The sequence below is a fragment of the Lissotriton helveticus genome, chromosome 7 (genome assembly GCF_964261635.1).
Source record: "Lissotriton helveticus chromosome 7, aLisHel1.1, whole genome shotgun sequence".
Lineage (NCBI taxonomy): Eukaryota > Metazoa > Chordata > Amphibia > Caudata > Salamandridae > Lissotriton > Lissotriton helveticus.
In genome coordinates, this window is record NC_136068.1 from 1479553116 (window position 1) to 1479579011 (window position 25896).

The following is a 25896-nucleotide window of genomic DNA, read 5'->3' on the forward strand; positions in this document are numbered from 1 at the left end:
AGGGAAATATAGGATATACTTTTGTCCGTAGGAAAAAAGCATTTAATTATGTAGTTAAGAATACATGATATCGGCTAAAACAAGCTGTTCTCTGTTAAACACTTTCTCTGTGGTAATCAAATTGTTGAAGCTACTGCAAGCAAGGTAGAGCTACAAATAGTTCATGATTGCGGCACTCCTTTGTACGCGACTCCACTAAACGGTATTAAGAATGTTCAACTTTCCAAAATAGACTAATGTTTAAAACAATGCACAGTTATGCTCAACTGTTTGAAAACTTCTTTAGCAATATTTATTTGGATAAAGGTAATCTGTTGCTCTTAGTACTCCTAGGCTTTTTCCAACACATTAGGGCACCAAATTCTGTTGCAAAGGCTGATGGATATGAGATTGTTGGTAGATAATTTAGCACATTTTATTTTCAAATAAACACGCAAACTGACTTCTGAGTGGGCTCAAATTTGTTGCCTTCCTTTTTTTGTCAGTAAAAAACCACTACATGATCTTTAGAAGTGTTTTTTCACAGTTTTTCTAATGATACGCAAATTGTTTTTCTACTAAGGATGCAGAGATTACTGAACAAATAGATAGATGACAAAATGGCTGGATCTGAGTCCAAAACAGAGATTCTTTTACTAGAGACTGAGTATGTCCTGAAAACACATACAAGCCAAACACTAAGTTCTTTGACTTGACACTTTTGATATTTTCCCAAAAGAACAAGTTAAATCTGTGGGAGTGTTCTTGAATTCAAAAATATATTACACAAACGGGTAAATGCTATACTTTTGCCACCCAGATGCCATCGAAAAGTACTCTGAGAAGCCGGTCTTTTTTTCAAGAGTGGTACAGAACATTTCACTATGTAATTCTCCATTGGACAATTAAGAACAATTTCAGTAAACTCAAATTTCAAGAGCGAGTGCCATAGTTTGTACTCCGTAGACCATATCACACCTATAACTGGGAAAATGCTCTGTCTGCAACAGTTAATTCAAATCTTTAACTGTTGTTCAGAAGTCTACTTTGACACACGGGATGTGTGACCCACAGGAAAGAGTTAAACATTGAATTAAGAAGATCACTGTAGACTCACAATAACAATTCCTGCTGGTGCCAACCATTGTCAGTATGAGTTGGAAGATACACTTTGCCAGTTCAAGTTACCTTGTAGATTGAGCTACCAGAATATGAGATGTAATAAATTATTGAATTTGTTATGTAAGATGCCAAAATATGTTTGTTCTGATTACATTCAAGCACACTTTTTTTTTTGATTGAGCAATAGCCCAAACGTTTTAGTGCTACATAAGAAACAGTAACTTTTACTGCTATTGAGAGTGCCACAAAATAAACACCAACTCCTGGAATATAGATGTACTGAAGCATACTTTCATCTCTCAACTTAATTCAGGGAGGTTCATCTCAAAGAGGATGTCAGTACATAGTCCTACAGCACAAAAGCAGCATCTGATACTTTATACATTTATTTTTCCTTAGACTATATAAAGTTGTTATAGTGGCCTGCCCTACGCTGTAATTTGCAGAGAAGACCCTTGGCCACAATTTGTAATTTCACTCACTACAGCTGTTCTGATCCTCAATGCCATGTTATGCTGTTCTCCAGTGAATTATGTCTAAGTATACACAATTTTGAATGCACAGAATAGTGCGATTAAATGTAAAGTATATTTAAAATGTAAGATATCCTTGCTTTTTTCACAGTTTATTCTAGCTTTCTACCGTCGTACTATTTTTCCACCTTGGCAATTTACTGTTCGCTTTTCTTCAATATGTGATTTTATGCTGTATTGGTATTGCAATTTTTATTATCACTGATTTAGTTTCCATTTTGTTTTCTACTTACATTGTATTTGCTTCTCATACACTTTTTTATTGCTTTCCAGGGGCAGTTACATCATCTGCAACAAATCCGTTTCAGCCTTCCCAGCAGACAACTCTCACCTTAAACCAACTGCGTGCCAGTCCTGTAATGTCACTTGGACAGCCTGTTAGCCCTGCTCCGGCCTCGATTCCTTTTAGTTCAGTCTCTCCTATGATGTCCATGTCCCCAATGGCTCCTGGAATGTCTCTGGCATCTGTGCCCCCCATAGTTGGTATGCAGCAGATGAGTGCTGCCCCTCAAATGCCAGGTTTACCTGTAGCTACCATGGGAATGCCGATGATGCCACCACAACAGATGGTCACACAGCCAATGGTCCCAAATAGTTTGTCAGCACAAACTGTGACCAGCACTAACCCATTCCTCCTATAATGAATTCTATATGTGAAGGATAGGGTGTTGGATTTTGAGATGAAAAGGAGGACAAAGTGGGAGAGTGCTCAAAAGTGAGGGGAGTAACCGCTGTAAAGGCCAGAAAAATTCCCTGTTCCTGCACATGCCAGCTATCTTCTTCACAGCCATTCCTTGTCTCCCCCAGTCAACCACTACATCGACCAAACCCGCCTGTACCAGAGACAAATTGAGCTGGAGTTTATATCCTGGAGGGCATGAAGTGGAATTGTTCATTCTAACGTTTCTCCCCACTCCCTATCTTTAAAGTGTCAGAAGGGTTGCTTGTACATCTGACTTGTCAATTCTTTGGCGAGCAGGACAAATCCATGTTTAGCTGTCACATTGAGATGGAGGTGAGCTAAACGGAGATAGAAAGAATATACAGTTTCTTGAGGTGGTTTATGATTTGCAGGAGGATGTGTAAATGCGTGAATCCAGGCTGCTGTGAGGGTGTGAAAGGAGAACTTCAGCAAGAATATCTCCTACTTGATTAAGGTTTGGCCAACACATCCATTTGAAAATAGGATGGTCACACTAGTGTGCTGGGGTTTCTTATGTGAGTGCTGCGCAAACAGGTTTAAAATACCACATAACGTCAAATGCAATGGTAAGGTAGAGCTCTATCTAGTATAAATCCAATAATCCTATTGAATTTCGGGATCAATGATGTTTAATGCACACAAGTAACTGCCACGACATTCAACATTGCGTTCTTCTGGGTTTATTACGTTGGTTCAAGTCCTGTTTTTGCTCTCATTTTTCTCAAATGGGCTCACTTTCGGTAAGAGTTTGTGCAAAGGTGACTTTAGCTTGGGGTGTAATAAACATTACAGTGCCTGTCCCCTGTCCTAAAATTAACACATTTTGAGTTATAAGATACTTTTCTTGTGCTTTATATTCATTATTACCCCTTGATGCGGTCATCTTCATAGCCATATGATCTCCACAGCTGGATTGGAGATCATATTTTCACTGTCCTAGTTACGGTGAGGAAGTTTATTGATCTACTAAATATCTTGATATTACAACAAATATTGAAGATTTAAAGCCCAGGGAAACATTTGACCTCTGATGTTGAATAGAAATAAGGCATCAGCCCTTTTTGAAGACCCGTTAAAAAATATCTATGTATGTCAGTCTACTGGTGAGTGAAAGGAGTTAATTACTAAAAACAAAACTCCTTGTAAGAAAGCATAAATAATTGTTCATTCGAAAATGTTCCCTAGAAAGCATATGATGGAAGTCTAGTTTAAAAAATCTTTGTCTACCACACTGAGGAGCCTAAAACGTCATAACCCCTTTATGGTCATTCATACCTTTCTGATTTAAAAAAAAAAAAAAGGCTCAATTGTTATATATTTTTAGTTGATCATACCACACCAACAAAATTATTATTCTAGATGACATTTTTTAAATTCCTGATACAAAACTGCTGTTCTTTGTGATATATTGTCCATTTCAGCTATACCCCAGTGGATTGATACTAACCCTTGTGTATTACTTTGAGTTTAGCTGCTTGTTCAATGTTTTTTTTTTTTACCTACAATGTTGTTGGATAAAATGATTATCCTGGAAGATTACTGTTGTCGTTCAGCTAGGTAGTACCCCAAAAGAGTGCACCATATTTTCTGACAATATTTTCCATTCCATTATTTTAAATGATCAGTACTCATTTTCAGACCCAACTAGTTCTTATTTATATTCTAACAAACATGATTTTGTTGGCACGTTTTTAAAAGTTTTCAGATTTTAATTGTGAGAAAAGCTCATTGTTTTTAACTGCAAAATCTAGGTGATACTTTTCGATCTCCCATAAATTCCCATGCTTGGTTGAGGGATTAACCAGTGTAAAATAAGGCTATCGGTTTACTATTGTAATAAATAAATCTGTGCTATAGGGAGTAAGGTGCCAATTGTTCTCTTAACTGCGCTTGCACTGTGTAGTTTGAGTCTGAATCTCATGTGCCCTCATCTAATATGATTTTTGAAATCTGTTGACTCATTCTCATTTTCACTTGAACTGATTTTCTTAGTTGACTTTTTAGTTTTCTCCACCACCTAATTGTCTTTTATTTTTTGTAATTTTTCTTCCTACTCTAGAATAGTGGCATTTTGAATATTTCTGATGTTGATGAGTTAATTCTAATTCTTAGGGACATTGGTGGCTAAATCAGTAGTCAGGCATGTTTGTATTGTCGTTTTGTTCCGGTGTGTAGCTTCTGAGAACTTTAAAACATTGAGGTCACAGGTCACTGGGAGTGATGCAGAGTAGGTCCAACTTTTCTGTGGTGACTGTGCTTGCTTCTTACATGATCTCCCTGTTAAACAGGCAACTATTGTACAAATCAACATCTAATCGTTAAACAATCCTAGCTCTCTAGCTTTACATAGGACAGCTTACTTGTCTGGATTTTTTTCAGAGTACTCTTTGTAATGGGTTGCCCTGTGCTCAGAAAATTGCAACTGAAGACATGAATTATAAAAATGTTCTCTCTAAAGAGGATTATCAGACACCAGTTGAAAACTATGCCAAAAGCTCTTGGGTGCCAGCAGTGTATTTTACTCCTAAAGCTACAGTAGTGCCAAAATACCTTTCTGATGAGTAGGCCCACACCTATAGAACTCTATTAGCAAGGAAATGTTGGGAGTTTGTTGCAGTGCAGATCTGGCTTAACCTTAAAATGAACTAGCAGTTCATTAACAGCCTTACACGTGTTAATCTCATTTACCTGTGGTGTGTGATGACAAAGTGCAAAATTACAAAAGATCCTCCCTGTTTGAGAAGAACTAGCATAGTCTTCACCACGAGATAGATTGCTGCTTTTTTGGCTTGAACTAGAGGACAGCTGAAGTGCAGGAATAAGAGCCCAAAGCAAAACGATTCAGTATCCCTTTAGCTTCTTATTTTAGTGGTTTCCAAGCATGTGGTAAAGGCTTTATTCTCTCCTTCTACATATTCTCTGCTAGCACTAATAAATGTGGTCAGAGAAAACAACCATTTGCGTCCCTGCCATGTTCTCCTTCTAATGAAAGTCTTTTAACATGTTACCAGAATGCTAGTTTTCCACTTCTCATGTATTCTACAAAAGGAAATGCTTCATCTGAAGCACTCCGAATACAATCTTACATCTAGATATTTGAATGGTAGCTACACGGAGAACAAATTGTTATAAAGCTTAGGGTGATGCTTGATATGTAGACCACTAGGTCATTGTCCTTACCATGCAGTCTTACATCATTTCCAAGCCTCTATAAGAGTTCTAAACTGGGCTCTGCATGGTAGGTGAGATGGCTGGTGGGTGTGTTATATCCTAGCTCAGAGGTTCTAAACCTTTTGACTTCTGTGGACTCCCACTGAATCATTACTTTAATTCAGGAACCCCCACCCGGTCATTATTGGAAGTTGTATAATTTGGACATCAAAACAGTACGCAAAAAATCTAAACGTATACACCAAACAAATGCTCAAATATTTGAATATTTTGTGTAATTCACAATCCAATATTGAAAGTTTGAAAACTTTCAATGTTGCTTCCTAATTTGTAAATACTTAATTAACTTTGATTAATTTTAATATTTAAATTTGTAAAGCAGTTGTGGAACATCTGAAAAGGCCATGAGACCCCAGGGCCACAGATTAAGAAGAACTGTCCTAGCTGATGGATGGGTTTCTTTTTAGTCAGTAAGTATTAGCTGGTCCTTGACGTTTTCATTATATATAGTTATTGGTCCTCAAATGAGAATATTCCATAGACACCAGTGCTGGTAAATCATTATTACAAGCCTTTGGATTTGAGTTGTGTCTAGCTTTTGAATACCTAACTTCTGAAATGTTACAGCTTAGACATGGTTAGAGCATCCAGCGACTGCAAGTCAAAATACCAGTTCTCAATGAAGGTATGTAGCCAAAAGAGGCATTTTTAACTAAGATCAGCATTACTTTGTGTTCATGACACTGGTAATCAGAGCGCTAATCCACTACTGTTCTATATCAGTCTGAACTATTTTTTATGCAATAGCTGCTCAAATCGGTTTATTTAAGAATTAATGTAGGAATGCAATTATTTAACCAGATTCTAAAAAAAGCAACTTTTTAGGCAACATAATGCAAACAAGAAAAAAACATTTTTCAAAAGTAGTAAAATGCATCTTAGTATTCTTACTAAAAGCTAGGCGGGTATCAGTAATTAGTCACTTAATGGAGTTTGTACAAACTATTTTTAAAATCTGCAGTCCATAGGAGCCATTTTAATAAATCGTGCTAAAAAAGTCAGGGGTGTAGTGGATCAAAATAATCACATGCTCTCGGGGGACTTAATTGTTCACAAGGCTTCTGTAGTGCTCTTTTGTCCCCATATCTGCATACCTGGCTTCACAATGTACATGTGGTCAAACTGTTGAACTGTTTGCGGAAAGCAGGTGATTCAAAACCATTGATAAGCTTCTGCTTGGTCAGACTATGTTGAGCAGATCCCATTTATGATCATTCAGAACTGCTGCAAATGCATAAATAGCCTTTTTGATTTTCAAGCCATCTGTCAAGTCTAGGCAGTGATAAGTACATCTGGTCACACCATGTAACAAATCTAGGCATCTGGCCAAGCAGCAGTATAAACAATAAACTAGATAGGCTTCTGACATTGGCTTTGTGCAAGACAACCCATTGTAAGTGGTAAATTGGGAAGAAAAGAAACTTCACAAAATACGGTAATGGATGGTTTAATTCAGCCTGATTGTGTCCCTAGTGTCAAGTGTAAAAATTAGGAGAATTCATCGGTGGTTAGGGTGAAATGAGAGCAGGAATCATATTATCTCAGGTCTGTGGCGAGTTTGATGGATCTGTGTATTAATAATGAAGTCTAGTGACTTAAAATGAGTTTCTTCAACAACTTTGACTTTTAATAATATCTGGATTGGATTGAAATATAAATTCAGTTGTTTAATACAGACCAGATCTCTGCCTGTGTGTACAAGTACCATTTTCAGTTTTTCAGTCAAAAAGAACATTTGAAGCATTTTATGTGGAAATTGGCTTTTCTGTGTTAATTATCTTTGTAAAATCACCTTTGTGGTTATTCTTAGTCTTTGATGAGCAAGGCCTTGACCGTAATGGACCATGATATATAGGTGCACAGCTACCAGCATTGAGTTCTTCTTAAACAACTCCTGTCATTGGCCGCTAATTTCCTTCGACTCTTAGTCTGTATTTTCAGTTTGTTAGGCCTCCCAAGTGTCCATGTGTATAACCATATCCCTGTCACTATTACAAAAAATAGTGCAGAAATACTGAACTGTCATGTTGCATGAACATACTTCTTAAAGGAATATCCGCAAACTCCTAATTGCTGTGTCGAGCCATGTTTTATGTGAAAGGCATTATGAACTATTTTTACATACTTAGATTTTCCAAATATAGTCACTAAATTATACACAGGTTTACAGTTTCCCTCTTCTGCCATACAATATTAAACAATACCCATTGCTCTTTTTTAAATTTGCTATTGGGTTGTTGGGCACATTTTCAGTATTGATATTTAAACTTCCTGAATAGTTTATTTTTTAGAAATTATTCACGCTCTCTGTGGTGCATATGAAGACAGCATTTATAACCAGGAAATTGATCCATTTATGCTATCAATTTAAATTTTGTTCCACGTGGTTTTAAATGTTGAAATACATTAATTGCTCACAACGGTACACAGATTTTACTGGTACAGTACGAATGTGGGGATCAGTAATGCTTCCAGTACCTGTGATGTTGGTGATCTGTTAATTGCAATTTTGTAAACCTGGTTATTCAGGTTAATGCATTGTCTACATTAGAAGTGTGAACAAAATCTGTTGGATAAGCGATGTTTTTAAAAAAATTAAAAATGTGACAATCACTGCTTGTGATAAAGAAATACAAAATTCACGTGATGGTGCGTTGTGACATTAGGAATACAGAATACACATGATGAAGTACGATTGAGAAGATATTGAGTGTCATGTCAAACCTGAGTCTTTATATTGCCCTTATGGCAGTTGGATTACTGCCTGTAAAAGAAGAGTGTTGATTATGATATGTAGCACACTGTCATGACCCATAATCTCAAGAGCATATATTTATTATCTTCAGAAACCTCTGATTAGCCCAAAATATTCTGAAGCAGGAGGACTAGAGAATCCGTAATTTTATCGGTACACCTTTGTTTGAGATCTTCTTAAACAGCTCTGAGGAAAGTCACCCCTTCATCATTTGTATACTTTAAAATCATTAAATGTAAAAGGTGTTTCGTTAACGAAATCCCATTGGTAATTTTGCTGTGTTTATACCTATTTCACCTTGGTCACTTACTTAAGAAAAAATAAACCGCCTTGACACTAAACAGAAAATTCAGGACAAATTGTATTTCCCCACTCTGGAATTCCCAGTGGCTCTCCTACAGATCTGTACTGACTGCTTAAAGAGATGCTGTGCAGGAGGTTACAAAGCGAGCTGCCACTCACCTGGAATGATGGACATGCCTTGTGACTGAAATTCTAGCCCCCCACTGACAGTTTGTTTGCTTTTACAAAGTTCATGATTTCTCAGTGTCAAGCCCACACCTAGCTTTGAAAATTAGCTGGTGTGGGATGTTTTGTGAAAATTTATTTGAACGAGCATTCATAAAAGGGACACTTGCATTCAAGTTTACCCATAGATCTTGGGTAACTTCGCAGGAGATTAACTTTGGCTGTATGTATTCGGTTTCAAAACATTGGTTCTCAATACATTCTTTGTACTACCGTAAACAGAATAGTTTGTCCGTGTTAATCACCATAATCACCTAGTGTTGCTGAAGATTCATGGTTTTTTTTAGCACCTCCTGTGGTTGAAGTATGCCAACCTGCCCATTTTCCAACAATAAAGGTGAATCATCTTTTTTTTAAAATTTTTTTACAGTTCACGCGCGGTTGTTCAGCTTAGTTGTGACATGTATTTTCGTAGAAATAATGATTTCCCATCCAGAAAACCCTGTCCTCCCCCAAAAGCTTAAAATTATTATATCTACTCTTGCAACACTTTGTCTTGGGTACTGTGGTATCTTGATTGCATCCACGCTGTAAAAAAGAGTTCTCATCTTTACTAGGTTTAATATGTGAATGGAAACATGCAATTGCCAAATAAATGAGGGTAATCCCTGAAAGGACAATTAAACAGATGGCCTATTTTATTTTCTGACAGTATATTCAGATAACAAATATCTCAAAAGATAATATACAGTACTTTTGTAGCGCGATCAGTTCTTTACACTGCTAAAGTATATTACTTGAAGAATTGCAGCTCACAATTTAGCGATCAAACTAAAAACCTTGCTAAAGTGTAGAGCGCACCACATATCCTATGTAGAAAGAAAAGAAAACCTGCCATAAAATAAAACATAGTGATTGCACAGGACACAAATTAAACCCAAGGAATCCATGCCCAGAACCATTACACCTGCCTCTCATAGCCCACCTGAAATTTGATTACGGAAGGGTGATGCACTATTTAAGTTGGGACCTTTTATTATTTGGTGAAATAGTTTTTTTTCTCCTAATGCTCTGTGCGGTAAGGATGAGGTTTGCTAAATAGATTTCCACCAGAATTAGGATCCTTGAATAATTCTTACCCAGTCTCATTCTACTCTGAACTATGCCTTAAAGCATGAGTGGCAATGTTTTCAGTCAGCAGACTGAATTCTTAATCCAGTCAGCTAAATTTGGAACCTTGCTTTAGAAGATTGAACGGTTACAGCCCAAGTCTCTTTGTGTATCACTAACCCCCTGGTTCATACACAATAGTGGTCTTTGGTGTAGCTCTTTGAAGCGTCCATTTTTAGGCTGCTACTCTCCCTCATTTGTGTCCACCTCGGTTCTGTGCAACTGTTTTTTTACTGCACAAGGTGCATGAGTTTGATACACTTGTTTTTGTATGGAGTTTAGTATAGCATACCCGTTTTCATGGTTTTAAGATTCGGGGGGGCTGCTGGGTGTCACAGCTCTAGCTTGCCCTATTGTCATTAAAATACATGTGAAAAATAAATAACGAAATAAAATTTATTTATTTTATTTATTTAGGAGTTTTCTAGAGCGCGTAGTCACCCGGAGGGTATCCCAGCGCTGAACCTCTTACTCACAAAGGAGGAGAAAGTCGGGAGTGATACTGGCTCAGGGGAAGAGAAGGGTTTTGAGGGCCTTCCTGAACCGTAGGAGGTTTGGTTCTGTTCTGAGGCTCAGGGGGAGTGTGTTCCATTTTTTACCCGTATTGACCGAAAAGCGACGGCCACCTATCCGGGCCTTCTTCACCTTGGGGATCGTGATGAAGTTTCCATGTTCGGAACGAAGCGCTCTCGTGGGTCTATAAGGTGTGATCCAATTATTAAGAATTGGGGGGCCAGTATTGTGCAGTATTTTGTGGGCCAGACAGAGGGCCTTGAAAGTTACCCTTTCCCTAATAGGGAGCCAATGCAACATCCTCAGTGCGGGCTTGGCAGAGGTTCTGGCCGGGGTGTTCGTTAGGAGTCGGGCTGCGGCATTTTGGGCTTTTTGCAGGGTTTGGAGAGTGGATTCTGGAGACCCCAGGTAAATGGCGTTGCTGTAATCCAGCCTGGATAAGATTAGGCCTTGGATCAGCAGAAGACGCGACTGGAAAGGCAGTAGAGGAAGTACCTTCCTGCACGATCTAAGTAGTCCGTAGCAAACGCCGGCCGTCTTTCTTGCCTGTGCCCTGAAGGTGAGATCGGTCTCCAGCCATACTCCGAGACTCTTGACCTCCGTCTTGGGGGTGGGGGGTTCACCCATGCAGGCGGGCCAGATGTTAGGGGGGAGGTTCATGGCGTTATGCCCTAAGAGTAGGATTTCTGTTTTGGAGCCGTTTAATTTCAGGGCAGAGTCACTCATCCACTGATGTACGTTGGAGAGGCAGTCGTGGAGATTGGAGGGCTCTAGCTTGGGGTGGGAGAGTGTTACCACCAGCTGTGTGTCGTCGGCGTAGCTAACTATAGAGATTCCAAAGGGTGACACCAGTTCCTCCAGTGGGGCCATATACACGTTGAACAACGTGGGGCTTAGGGATGAGCCCTGTGGCACACCACACTGGAGGGGGATGGAGGGGGAGCGACTTTCACCTTCCCATACTTGAAAGGAGCGTCGGGAGAGAAAGGACGAGAGCCAGTTTAACGCCCTCTCTTTCACTCCGATGTTATCGAGACGTTGGATTAAGACCTGGTGACTGACCGTGTCAAAGGCCGCAAAAATAGCTTTTCCCTTCATAAATGTGAACTCTTCAAAAGCATGTTTTAGTTCCTAATTGTGAAATCTCATCTTCATAGTTGTCTTTACCATTAGCATTTGATTACCATGAACTGCCATAACATAATTGTGCTCCAAATACGTTTTGTGCTGAATTGGATTTCCTAATCTCATGAAGTGAGTTGTATAATCTGTATTCCGTCAACCAGAAAGGAATGTCAAGCATGTCTTAACTTTGGTTTTGCAGCTTGGTGGTAGCAATCAACATTCCTGATTATACATAATCTTATATTTGTTTTTACCTTACATGACCAGAATCAGGCTGGCAAATTTCCTTTAATGCTTCAGTTTGAGAGCCTACTGATTCTTTTACACAGAACATTCAAAGGAGCTTTCTATTTATTCCCCATTTTAATATGTGTGCTCTTGCGTAAACACACTCACTCTGTTCACTCGATAGGCCAGTCAGCCAGTACATTGCTATATAAATACGATTCTCTTCCCATGTTTTAAACTTTTCTTTGGTGTAAGCTTTTGCTGAACATTAGTGTGTAATGCTGTATCTTCATCTTGATTTTTCTGATGCTGTTCCTTCACCAATGTTCAACATTGTTTCATGCCTTTTCTGTGTTTGCACACACATGATGTGAATGGTGGACAGCTGCAAAAACAAACATTGATTGAAATTAATATCAAACCTGGAGAAATATACCAAAACTAGAGGTCATCTGGCAAACATGTTTCCATCCATTTTACTGATATCTTAATTGCTTCATCAGGCACAAGTTGCGTACATTACCATCTGGCTGAGACGTGTGGAAGTTGTTCTTCATTGTGTTGTTGCACAACTGGGAATCAGCACTAACATGCAACCAACTTTATTGCAGTATACCAAGATGTGTGCATTATGTTCTGTGGTTTAGTGTATTTGTCTGGATGCTGTGCTGTACATTACTTAAATTCCGATCTAAAAATGCAAGGTGATTCCAGTCGGGCAGATGGTTTACTTGGTGCTGGTAATGTTTAAACAATTATAACTTGCATTATATTCCGTTTAGACTGGATCCTTTTATTTAACCAGAAATCAATTTGCTATTGTCCTGTATATCACTCGTTTCCTTGCTATTCGATTGCTCAAAATCCTCTGGGCTGGTAATTTCCATACTTATATCTCCATGACAAAATGTTCCAAATACTGGCAAAAATAATGAACGTCACTTAGGAACCACTGTCTGTGTGCCCATCCGCTCCCCCTAGTGGCAGAGTAACACCTGCATATCCTCTTTCCTTTTCAGAACAGCTTTCTCTCTTACAATCTGAAAATATTCTGTTGCTTGCTACTTTCTCAGAAGACTGATTTATGTGATGATGTGCATAAACATCATGTAGGTTTCAAGGGTGGTCTTCAGCGTATGTTATCACCGAAGTTCTCAACTGTCAGGCTGGGCATCATGCAAGTCCTAAGAACCTGTGGCATTCATATGTTGTGGTTGAATAATAGATGTTTGCCCAAGTAAGCAGGAAACCTTTTCCTGGTGTGTGTGTGTGTTGGGATATCGACCCAGGAAGTTAATAAATACAAGTACTGAGAATTGTAGCATATATCCCTTCCACTACAGAAACGAACTCCAATATGTGACAGGAAAGAAGTGGTTACTTCGATGTTTGCCGTTTGGGGAACATTTTATTGGATTACCATGCAATGAGAAAACATTTAGCAGTTGGTTTTTAAGAGATGAGAGCGGATTTAACAGTATTTTAAACAATAGATGGAACCATTGACAGTGAAATCATATGTTATGGCTAGTAAATAATCAGAACATTACACCACATTGAACAACTCTAATATCAGACTGTTAAGGTATATTATAGCATTTAACTCGCCTGAAAAATGGACCACTCCAGGTAACTTTTCACTTCTGAAAGACTTCTTTCAGTTTTGTGTTTCCATCAATTATACTAACTCTACTTTGGATTTGTTCTCTTTTGGATTGCTTCCTTCTCCACTTTTTACAGAGCTCACCAGTAACTCTTCATCCAGCCTTGGCCGTTCATCTGCATCTTCTGCTCAAGTTATTGCATTAGAACAAATCCAACACTAAACCTTTTGTGTTTCTTACAGTGTTACTAAGAGCATAGCTGCATGTTTGGATTGTTGGAATATTGAAATGACCAGAATCAGCCTTTTAATAAAGCATTACTTTGATATAATGTTTTAAGAGGTCAGTTGGTACCCTAAAGTTGACGTTGTTTGCTCGTGGATGTACTGCCCAAATTGCACCTTTAAAAGTCACACTTAGGCCGACTGTTTGATGAAAACTTTGAAAATAGTGTATGGGTCAAAGGGAAATGTGTACTGCCGCGTAGCTTGTGCTTTTCAAAAATTTTTACTTGGCTGAGCTGGGTTTGATGTTAACCACTATTGTTAAGAAAATTGTAACAGGGATTGAGGCAATTTTATGTCATAATTTTGAAGTTTGATGGACAGTTATTTTCTTATATGTCCACCATTAGGGTGACTTTTCTTATTCATGCTCATAATTTGGAGGGTGAGCTTTTCTACACAACAATCAAATATTAAATTGGAACTTTTAGAAGATAAAAAATGGAAAACAGGGCAATTAAGTTAGTGTATTTTGGTGGGAAAATGCACGGGTATCCAAGCATTTTTGCTTTCATGTATTTTAACGTTTTTATTCTCAAATTGGTTTTATTTGTGCAATACAGTTTTACCCATAAACCCACTGGTATGGGTTATCAGTTATCTTTGGTTTTATGTTAAATAAAACTGAATTTACATATTCTTTTTCAGTCTTGGATCTAGTAGCTTGTAATGTTATAGAAGTGTTTTTAATCTGGACGAAATGAATACAGTGCACTGAAGTCTACATATAATTTTAGTGCTCAACCTTCACTGGCGCACCTAAATATTTGTCAGGAACAGACAGAATCTTGCATAGTTCTCTTCAGAGACTGACGCAAGACTCAAACTTTATTTCGGATAGTGAACATAGTTATGTATTTAAAACTAAAACTTTTGAATTTCCCCTATTTAAGCTACTCACTGAAGATTCACATTTCATTTTTAGTCTAGTCTTTCATTCTGTTCTCATTGTCAACTCATTGCACTCATTGTCAACAAATGTTGTTTAGAGATTGCTGAATTCAGATTATTTACTCCACTGCCGAGCTCCCCTAAAATACTTTTGTTAAAATGAAAATTTCATCTGTGTTTAGAGGGGTGGCCATCGTGATGGTTTACCTCTAACTGGGAGGCATGCTAAATGTATTAAATTATTTGGAATTTACATGTCTATCCTTGCTTAATGAACAAAAGTCATAGTAGTTTTGCTGATGCCACTGTACAAAAGAAACTCTTAGGTATGAGGAAATGTTTCATGCGTTTTCCATGCCTAAACAATGCATTTATCCCAAACATGGTCATTGGTTAGAGTTGGCCATACCCATAGCACAGATGGACATAATCAGGTCCTTGGAGGCTAAGGCAAGCAAAGAAATTATTCCTTTCTGCTACTGATTAAGATGAGTTATATCGGATTTGTCAATGATGTGAATGGCAGGATTTTAAAAGAAAACGTATAGGAGATTCTTGCTACGTTCTATGTATGTTGTGCAAATTCCATTCGCTGTCCAAAGTTATTAACATCCTATAGAGATCATCCTGAAGAGAACTGTGGATCCATGTACTACGGTATTTTCAGCCTGTTTAGTCTGTCCTTATGCCTTGCAACGTATTTACCCTTGTTTCCTTACCTGTGATATTGTTTGAGTTCCTTAATGTGAATCCGTCTACAATTTTCAAGATTCATACCTTGTTCTGGTTAAGAAGCTTTTTTTTCCATTTCACTTTGTAAAAAATGTACATGGTATTCTTCATTATAGAACTTGTTATATAGAATTTCAGATAGCAGCAGAGATATAGCTGCCTCTCAAAAGTTTGCAGTCAAATGTTAAGAGTATCATTATTCACACTTGCCCATCACTTTAAATACTGTGAGAAATTTGTAATACATTTCTGTATTGCCCCTGGATACTGTTGACCTATTTAATAAATCATGTAATAGTTCGACTACACAAGGAATCGAATTTGCTACGATCTCTAGCTTCTTATATCCCCCAAACAGGCACCCTTCGGTTCATATTGCCCAATTGCTTTTGTAAAGCATCTTGTTTAAAGTATTTTCCTGTTCGGTGTTGATATTAAATCCATAGCATTAAGAATGTATTTATGTTATGTGTGTGACCAATAGTTGGTCTAATTCAAACATTGGTCTGTACTTTTTGAATTCCGGTTTCTGTTGCTTTTTCATAAAGCTCCGTCAGATAAACAACGCTCCGCATAGCATGCTAAAACTCAAAGTGAACAAAGATTGTATTACCTGAAAGAGGTTAAGGCTCGAATTCTAGGGGGTTAGATTTAGCACTAAAAAGTTAGAACCAGAATATGATTAGTTGAAATGTGAAGTAATGTAAACCAACTTACAAAAGGGTAGACCAAAAACAAGAAACATTACTCCTCTGAATGGGAAAGAAGATGTAAGTTTCCAATGTGTAACTTCTCCGTTTTTATCCTCTAGTTCATCATTCAGTTCACTATTAAAATGAAGGATAATCTGTATATATACATTTGATCTCCCTTCTTTCCACCCTACTTTTTACAGATACTTAAATTTGTAGAAATACTTAAGACTGTATCTGAAAATATTCCTAACCCATTTGGGTCAAATTGTTTTATGTTAGCGTTTTTACTTTTAATAAATACATATTTTTCTGAACTGTATAAAATGCTAAATCAGTAATGGTTTAGCCCTACAACTCTGATGTATAGATTAAATTCAGTACTCTCTCCATGTCCGGACAGTATAAACTGCAATATGAAAAATTATAGCAATCAGAGTGTTATCTGACTTAATCGCCATGTCAGTATTAATGTGAATATTTTGTAATCTGTTGTCATGTTCACCCTTTTCCCAACTAGGTGGGAAATGCCTATGCATGCAAAAAAAAGCTTTGTCTAAAAAGAACACTTTGACCTTAAAAGAATTTCAATACTTCCATCACAAATGTTAAGTCAGTGACCTACACTCCTTTTTTGTGCCACCAGTTTCCACACCTATTTCGTTGCTCTGTTCCTGCCTATTAATTGGCTTTGGGGTTGTTTCCATGATTGTCAGCAGCACTGTTTTTGTGGGTGATTTGTTTACATTTTATTTTTTTAGGTCTTCATTACAGACTACTTTACCTGTACGTTTTTAAAAAGGCCGTTTGTGTAAAACATCAATACTTCCAGTCATCTCACGTCATCCCATGGCAACCATTGTTGGTTACCTTTCTTGTCTGTTATTTGCCTGCTTTTATTCATTGTCGTTCTTCCTCGTCTTGTGTTTTTTCCTCTCGTAGAACACTGCTTCTTTACCATCCTTTTGATTTTGTGACTTGTTGCCTTCAACTGTTAAGTTCAGGGAACTACTTTTTAGGTCTGGCCTAACAGACTTTGCGTAGGCTAAACTATCCTTTTGACTGACTCACTTATAGGAATCGACTTTTTTCCATTAGGTTGTTCTTTTGTGTTTTTATTTTGTGCTTTTGCACTAAAATAAATTATTTTTTTATTTAACAGCCAGTCCTGGGAAGTGGAGCGCAATTGCGTGATGATGCATGTGTCCCTACTGATTGCGTTTTCGCACCACCTTTTTTTTTTTTTTTTTTTTTTTTGCTTGCTGCTGTACAGTATTTGCACTGGCAACGTTAATGGGATTTAAATGTGTTTCTCGCCCCTTTGTGCCTGCTTCTGCTTGCTGATATTCAAAACTCACCCAATCTTTCCATGTTGTTTCTCCCTTCCTCTAGCTCAACCCTCTGTTTTTTTCTGCTCCCGCCCCTCCCAGCTCTTCCGTTTCTCCCTCAAGTCCTTTTCAATGTTGCGTCACGCTCCTTAGTGGTGTTGATGTATTTCCATTCCCTTTCTTCTGTTGCTTCCTCATCCCTCCCCGTTCCATTGCTGTCTACTTTTTTCAGAAAGCAATTGCAACTTAATACCAAGCTAACCTTTTGATTGTTATTTTTGCTGATACTTCATATGATTGGCAAAGCCATATTGTTGACTAACTCCTTTCAAAGGTGGGGCTTGTTGGCACTGTCAATGCTTGTTTGATTCAGTTGGACATAGTATCTATCTCCCTGTGCCATATATGCTAGTTTCAATAGGTTTCAAACAGTAGATGACATGTTCAAACATATATTGGTGGCTAATTCTTCCAAGGGTTCTCACATATCTGGTGAACCAACATCCACTTGGTTTGTACTTAACTGCAGTGGAAACATTCAGGCTTCAAACTCCCTGCTATTATTTCCCAGAGAAGAGCGACTACAGAAGGACAACCTAAAGAGCAGAATCTGTTGCACTTGGTTAACCCGGTTTCCTTAATAGATGTGATTAGTATGCTGGAAATGCTTATAGGTACGGAGGCAACCTCAGAGCTGATGCCCTAGCCAGTACAACTCACAGGGATAGCACCAAGTTGCAAGGCCTGCAGTAGTAGACACCCTGTGCAGCACTGTTCTATTCCATATGGGGTATTCTTGCCTCTGACATCTACCGAATTTACCAGGGTTGAGAAGACTTCCCAGGCCAAATCTCCAAAAGGATTATTGGATTAGCATTATCTTTGCTTTCAGAGGTTGAGCCTTTCTGGCTTCAGGGGCTTGTGTTCATTACGTTAGTACCAAGGATGTATAGAATCTAAGCATTGTTCCTGAAAATTCAGAGCACAGTTCTTTCTATGTTAGAGTTTTAAAAAAGAAAGTCACACAGGAAGAGTATGGACGAAGTTGTGAATCTGTATCTGCCTTCTTTTGCTCCAGTTTATTACTAAAGCCTTTGCATAGTCAGAAAGAAATGGAAACAGGAAAAGAAAGGCAGAAAGTGTAACTTGGTAGCAGAACGGATTTCTTTGGAAAAAAGTTCATACGGTCATCCTAGTCTGTAGTGGTAGAGAATGTTGCTGCCTTGTACCCAGCACTTTTCTGGTTCTTTCCTCCCTGATATTCATTCCAACTAAGGAATGAATTAATATCCTCCTAGGATTCGGAGTTTTAGGCATATTGGTGCTTTGTAGACTGATTTCAAACCAGGTATTCATCTCTCCAGCAAAGGAGGCTGTAAAACGCTTCATTCGTTCTCTCAAGACCTCCGCTTTCCTGATTTGGAAAATAGTTATTTTTCTAGAAAGAACTAATAACTTCCATAAGGTTTTAGGGAAGTCCGTCCTGAAATCCTATGAAATGTTGAAGTGCCTTGACCATTGTGGCCTAATTTATATCAGCACGTTTTGAAGACCGCTACTGCGATAATGTCCCGTTATTTGAATCAGTGCCAGGACATGCAGTAGGCTCTTTCATTCCCAAAAAAGCTTCCTTGTTAAAGGACTTTGTTCGTCCTTCACAGAAGTAAGAATTGGATGCTGACAAGCCTGAACGATTCATTCTTTACATACTGCCAGATATTTTCACTTTGTGATCCTCTAAAGCCATGAAGACTTTAAACGGTGGCTATCTTCCAAGCCAGTTTGCTGTGACATATCTTCACTGATTTCCCTCTGCTACAGAACATTCATTTTGAAGTATCAAAGCTGCAATATTACATTTGTTGTTGGTGACATGGTTTAGGCCTTGATCAGTGCCATACTAATTAAAAGCAGTGGACTTAAAATATGAAAGTTCCAAAGATAACTTATGATTTGTAGCCTTTCTGTTCAAAATGCCTATGAGCAGACTCCTTAAATACGGGGGACAGGAGAGTATGGTAAGGCATCTAGTCTAATGATTATCTATAGGAAGTCCTGTCAGTTCCCTTTGGCAAGGATTAGTACGAACCCCTACTTACTTGAGAACATGCCTGTTTTTGGTATGTACTGTTGCGGAAATGTCACGCGGTAGCAAATATGTGAATATAGCACTAATGGTTCTTGATGGTGTTCTGAGATGACCGTCACCAATCTCTCATAGAGAAGATGGTTCTTTGTAAGCTGATGGCACTGTACACAATGTTCCATATATAGATAGTGTAGATTTTTCGTTTTTCTTTCATTGGTCTAATTACCAAACTTCACTGGAATGGTAAAGTGTAGGTGGCATAGTCAATTCCCAGGCATAACTAACGTGTGCTGATTTTTGGTGATTTTTAAATACTGGTGGGTGGTAACCCCACTTCAACTCCCCATCTAGTGTTGAAAGCAATTTTGGGTGTGGGAATGGTAGTAGGAGGCGGCTACGGTTTAAGCATTAATAGTAGTGTAACCTAAAGATAAGCTGAAAGTGTGAGACATTTGTAATGTAGATTTGAACATACCAAAGGATGTTCATACTTGAGAGAGAGCCTATTTGCAGGTTTTTAATATTTTATGTAATGCCATTCAATAAGTGGCATATTTTGCTGCTTAAAACGTAGTGCACTGTCCTAAGTATAAGAAGTTAACTTGCAAATCCCATGTAAGTGCTGGCAATGTAGGGAATGTGGTGGCGTTTTTTTTCTTACTTATTCTGGGAGTTTTCTAAAATTTGCTGTATCCTGGAGGGAGTGTTAAAGACAATGAGTTCATTGGCTGCCATAGTGATAGATGACACTCCTAAGTTGTCTGTTGACACAGTTTGCTGGTCAGAAAAAGATTATGCAGTTAGAAAATACATTGTTTTTACTAACTAGTGACCACATTGTAGTTGTTAGGAATACCCATTGGGCCCTGTTAATAGAAAGTTGGATAAGGGAATTTATTAAATGGGATTTGGCAGAATTGTGTGCAATTTCGCTGGTGAAAGGCTTTGAGAGCACTTCAGATCGCATGGAAAAAAGAACTGTGTACTAGTACCTGTTGTACCCTCTTTAAAGATCGATGCTGTGCTGGAGGACATCAGATTGTAAAGGTTAGTTTAAATGTAACAGGGCACACTGTGTTCTCTCGCTTGATTTTCAGGTCTCTTCCTAGTTCTTTACTTTTTTCAAGATATGCCAAGGATAAGCATGCTTTGTGTAACCTCTTTCACTCAGATATATTCACCTATGTTTCACTGTGGGGCTGACTGAGGGGCAAATTCCTTTTCCAGATAAACTACTTTGTTTCTTCCTCTGGTTTTAGATCTTCTGGAGCACCAGGTGGTGGTGTTTCTTGCCTTCTCAGTTTTAATTGCTTCCTGGAAAACAAACTTATTCACACAAGTCTCATCTCAGAAAATGTGTGCTTGGCTAGAAAAGACTACACCATTAAACATTTGAAAGGCAAATGACTAAGATTTTGTCTAGAGGCGCTAGAGAGAACTTCAGATCTCCTAAAAGCAATTCTTGATTTACAATATATTTGGTCTCCTTTTCTTTCGAAGAACTAAAGCAGGTGTCATTTAGTGATCGTTCTATCCTACTGTTAAGGACTTATATCTAGTTTCGGCCTCGTACATGAATAGGTCTTTTATTCTCACAGAGTTCTGTGACATAGATTTGTTAATTTGTAAAACTGTTCTTTTCATAGCAATATCTTCTAACAGGCTGATTGGCAAGTTTGTGTCTCTTCTAAAGAAGAAAGCTGGCATTTGGACGATCCCTTCTCTTATTACAAAGTGGTTAATGCAATTTGAGTTGAGTCAAGTAATTAGCTAGAAAAGTTCAAACCCTTCATGTGTCTCTATTTCTAGATCTTATGATATCTATGATGTCAAAGAAGTTAAATATCCTCATGCTTCCACATATTGTTTTGCAAGCATTACTAGTTGGATGGATTTTCTTGTCTAAAATTCTGTACTAGTGATTTGCTTAAATAGTGGATTGATGTATGCTGTCCCACACCCGGTACAAAATGTGAACCTCCATGCACCTTGCTGCAGTCCCAGTTTTGAAGTTCATTTTCTAAACTGGTAGGAAGAAGGCTGAGAAGGACAACAGACTAAGGGCAAGTTATTGTCATTGTAATGCTGGTACTCTTAATATTTGTGCTCCTGCATTTTTAACAGTCACATAGTCATCTCCTTATCAGCATACACATGCTTGGAAAAACATGTAGGACCTGCTTGAAGTAGTTGCAGCCGCACACAAGTGGAGCATGTGGAGGAAAACTAACGCATGGAGGCAGCTTAAAAATTCTTTTAGGGTGACCATGCACTTTAAGAGACTGGGTTTTTTCAGTCCTGCCTGCTGACACATGCAACTCTGAAGAGAGTTTGCTTGAAGGAGAGCACTCACTAAGAGTAAAAGAATCATCCCACTACATCTTCCTTAGCACTAAGAGTCCTATTACAAGAATGTCACTTTGAAAATAATACTGCAAGCATGTGATATGTTGTCCACTTGAGTGCCACATTACACTATTTCACAAGGCAGTTTTCAGCACTTTTGTTGCAATTTAGCAACACCGCTAAGGGGTGCCCTTAGGTTGATGCTTTATTTTGCCTTTTGAATGCACTAGCCGTGACTAAAGCCTTTTTATTTTTTTAATCTGTCCCTTTCCATTTGCTTGGTTAATTACCAGTTTTGGAATTGGTCTAGCTTCCCAATTTTTCAAACTGCCACAATTACCTGCTCTTCATTCTTGCCAGAGCAACTGGAGTCAACCAACATCAAGTGCCCCCTGTCCGTGGAACTCTCTACTCAAATCCACTTGTTCAGGTAGAAAAGGCACTGTTTCAGGAAAATGTCCTTGCCGGGTCCTTTTTTCTGGCGAATTCTGTGCTGAAAGCAATGGTAATGCTTAAAATGTATACATTATTTTTATTGTTTGGGGAGAGAGCTCTAATTAGATCTTTGCGGGCAATCACAGTAATAAGGTAATTCTCCTTGCTTGATTGGCCATGAATAACTGGATAAAAGTTACTTGGGAGAAAGGAGTTGCAGTTTGCATCTTAAATGAAACATGAAATTAATGCTGTGGAAAAAAGCTGTGGAAAAAAAACTCCAGAAAAAAGAACGGGTATCATCCTATGTCATTTTATTTTATCTGTGAAATATACTTGTATGCATAAAATGCCAAATGAATTTAAAAATAAAAAAAATTCTTACAGTGTATTGGATCTCTCCTGTCTGTTAAATTATTGTTGCTGTGGGTCGACTAAAAAAATACTATCGCAAGAGCTCCACAAACACCAAGGACTTCATATCATACACACACGTTCATTGCTTTACACAGTGGTCCCCACATAGAAATCAAGCTGAAATGGAACATTAGAAGTTTGCAAGGAATAAAAGGTAATGCTTCTGGAGGTTCAGCTTGTACCGCAGGCTCTTCAACACGACCACTCTTGCCACAAGAAAACTTGCTTAGTAATACCTATGAGGTCCCATGGTCTAAACCTTTTAGTGTTTATCAGGGCCTCTAACTCAGCCGTAGCAGCGTTGATAAAATCGAAGGAATGCCTGAAAGGCCCCTTGATTTTAACGTTGGCTGCCTCTGCGCTTTAGATCTGCCTTCAGTAATAGAGCCCAGGGGCAGGCAACGTTAAAATTAAAAGTCCTTTTAGGTACTGGGCATCCGATGTTAAATGCAAGTTTCTTGCCTGCACTAATCCGCTTTCACTGACTTAACCACGGTTTCATTTGCCTTTGCGTAGTAGTCGGTGAAAGCGGCTCAGTGCATGCAAGTACCTTGGATTTTAACATTGGCTGCCATGCGTTAAGGAATAAAGCATGGTGGAAGCAGAGGTTAACATCAAAGGTCCTTACAGCCAGGCACTTGCCGTTAACACGGCCGCCAATGTTAAATCCAAAGTGCTTGCCTGCTCTTATATAGCATATATATTTTTAAAGTTTTTTTTGTCAGTATAATAACAAATTGTAAGTTTAATATTTAAACTTACAATTTGTTATTATTAAATATATATTTGAAAACCACATTAAAAAATACATATTATTTTGTTTTGATTGTATTAAATTAAGTATTAATGTATATGTTAATTGTCTTTCTTCGTTAATTTAATTAATTAAACTAATATTAAAACTTGAGAGGATATTGTTAATTTTCTCTTCGCGTGTTTATTTATTATAAAAATATCGCTTGCTGGTAAGTAGTGGTAATATCACAGGAAATTTTCAATTAAAAAAATGGCATGCATTATATTACTTTTAAATGTAGTATGTTTATAGTTATATTAAATATTCTGCCCACAGTTTGCAAGATGTCAACCAGAAGTTATAAAAGTAGAGCTCAAAAGAGGAAAAAGAAGCAGAGAGCTGAAGAAGAGCTTAGCAAGTTAACAAAATTAGATCATTTCTTAACAAAGAAGAAGATAGATATGGGGTCTGATGAACCAAAAGCCTCTACCACAGTGAGTCAGTCACGGGATATTCACCCTATTCCTGATACAGAGCCTGGTACATCTAGTTGTTTAGAATCTACTTCAACGAATGAAGCAACAAATATTAAGATTTATAAACCAGAGAGTAGTACAAGCACAGAAGATTCAGAATTAAAAAACAAACAGAATGATGTCAGGGTATGGGGTGATTTAGGTAAAGATGAGATTTTATACTGGGTAGAAAAAGGTCAGTCAGAATGTCAGTACTCAAATGGCTCATTTGAAAAATCAAAGAAGCTTTTTGCAAACCAAGACCGATATTGCTCGAAAAGCTTGTTCTATCCCAAACGGGCTAATGGTGAAAAATATTGCAGAGAATGGGAGGTATATTCACCAGCAACTGGTCGTGTATACTATTTCGTGTGTAAACTCTTTTCGAATTCTTCTACACCATTATCATCCGATGGATTTTGTGATTGGCGCAACACCTATTTAGTTCAAAGTCATGAAAACTCTGTAGACCATAGAACAGCTTCGGTAACATATCTTACAAGAAAACGTGGCTCAACAATTGACTGCCAACTAGTAGAACAGATAAATAATAAACAGCAGTACTGGAAAATGTTCTTGAACAAGTTGTGGCAGTCATAATTACTATGGCAGAGCATGGTTTACCTTTCAGAGGAGATAAGGAAACATTTGGTTCTCCTCACAATGGCAATTTCCTTGGATTACTCGAACTTATAGCAAAATTTGATCCTTTTCTAGCAAGCCATATAAAAACATTTGGGAATAAAGGATCAGGTGTCACATCTTATCTTTCTAAAACAATATGTGATGAATGTATCCAAATTATGGCACATAAAGTAAGACTCAATCTTGGATGATTTAAGAACTGCAGGGTACTTCAGTTTATCTGTAGATTCCACTCTAGACCGGTCCCATATTGATCAGCTCACTGTTATTGTGAGGTATGTTTCACCAGATGATGGGCTCCCTATTGAACGTTTTCTAACTTTCCTAGAGATGGGTAGCCACACAGGGGAAAGTATGGCTCAGATGGTGCACAACTACCTTACAAATGAGTGAAAAATAGATTTTAGTAAGTGTCGAGGCCAGTCGTATGATAATGCTGCCAATATGTCTGGCAAATACAAGGGTATGCAAGAAATAATGTTATGTTATGTTAACTGGTTTTTTGTAGAGCGCACGGCTACTCAAAAAGAGTGTCCCGGCGCTTTTAATGAAGCAGGCTGCAGTAAACTAACATAACACCTTTAAGAGAATAAAAAACAACAAAATGGAAAACAGAAAACAGCACACAAAGACGACCTACTGGACAAACAGCCAGGTCTTAAGGTCCTTTCTGAAGGATAATAAGCCAGTGGATCCCCGAAGTGAGAGGGGCAGGGAATTCCATAATTGATATTGAAGGTTAACAAGTATGCTATGTATTTTCCATGTGCTTGTCATTCCCTGAATCTTGTTGGTAGAGCAGCAGTTGACTGTTGTTTAGATGCAGTAAACTTTTTTGGAATTGTTCAAGAAATATATAATTTCTTTTCATCATCTACACATAGATGGGCAGTACTGTTGTCATTCTTCAAAGATGATTCAAAAGTTCCAAAGTCTTTGTCAAAGACTAGATGAAAAGCACATTCAATGGCCACAAGTGCAATACTTGATAGTTATGATGGAATAATTTCTGCATTGCATCAGCTGCATATTGATACTACAGAGAGAGGCAAAACAAGAAATCAAGCCATAAACATTTTTAATAAAGTAGAGGAGTTTGAATTTATGGTATTGTTATATTTGTGGAGTTACTTGCTGGATGAATTTCACAAGACTAGTCAATCACTGCAAGGCCCCCAAATTAGTCTAGATGTATGTAGGAAATTGTATGCTTCACTTTCGGATTTTGTTAAAGGTTCCAGGGATCATTTGGAAGAAGAAGCAAAGAAAAAATTGCCTGATGTTGATTACAAGGAGAAGATATAGAAGAAGGCCTATCAATGATGATGAAGATGATGCTTTAGAGAACCTTGAGA

The 25896-nt window shown here is 38.0% G+C and overlaps 1 protein-coding gene across 16 annotated transcripts in view; it reads left to right on the top strand.

The window, feature by feature from the left end:
* Nucleotides 1-8210, top strand: part of EPN1 (epsin 1) — a 533434-nt gene extending 525224 nt beyond the window's left edge. For all 16 annotated transcript variants that reach the window (XM_078654885.1, XM_078654881.1, XM_078654889.1 and 13 more), the window contains one exon: nt 1908-8210. In XM_078654885.1, coding sequence (XP_078511011.1) covers nt 1908-2275 — 368 coding nt within the window. In that variant the 3' untranslated portion in view covers nt 2276-8210. The remainder of the gene's footprint in view (nt 1-1907) is intronic.
* The last annotated feature ends 17686 nt before the right edge of the window (nt 8211-25896 follow it).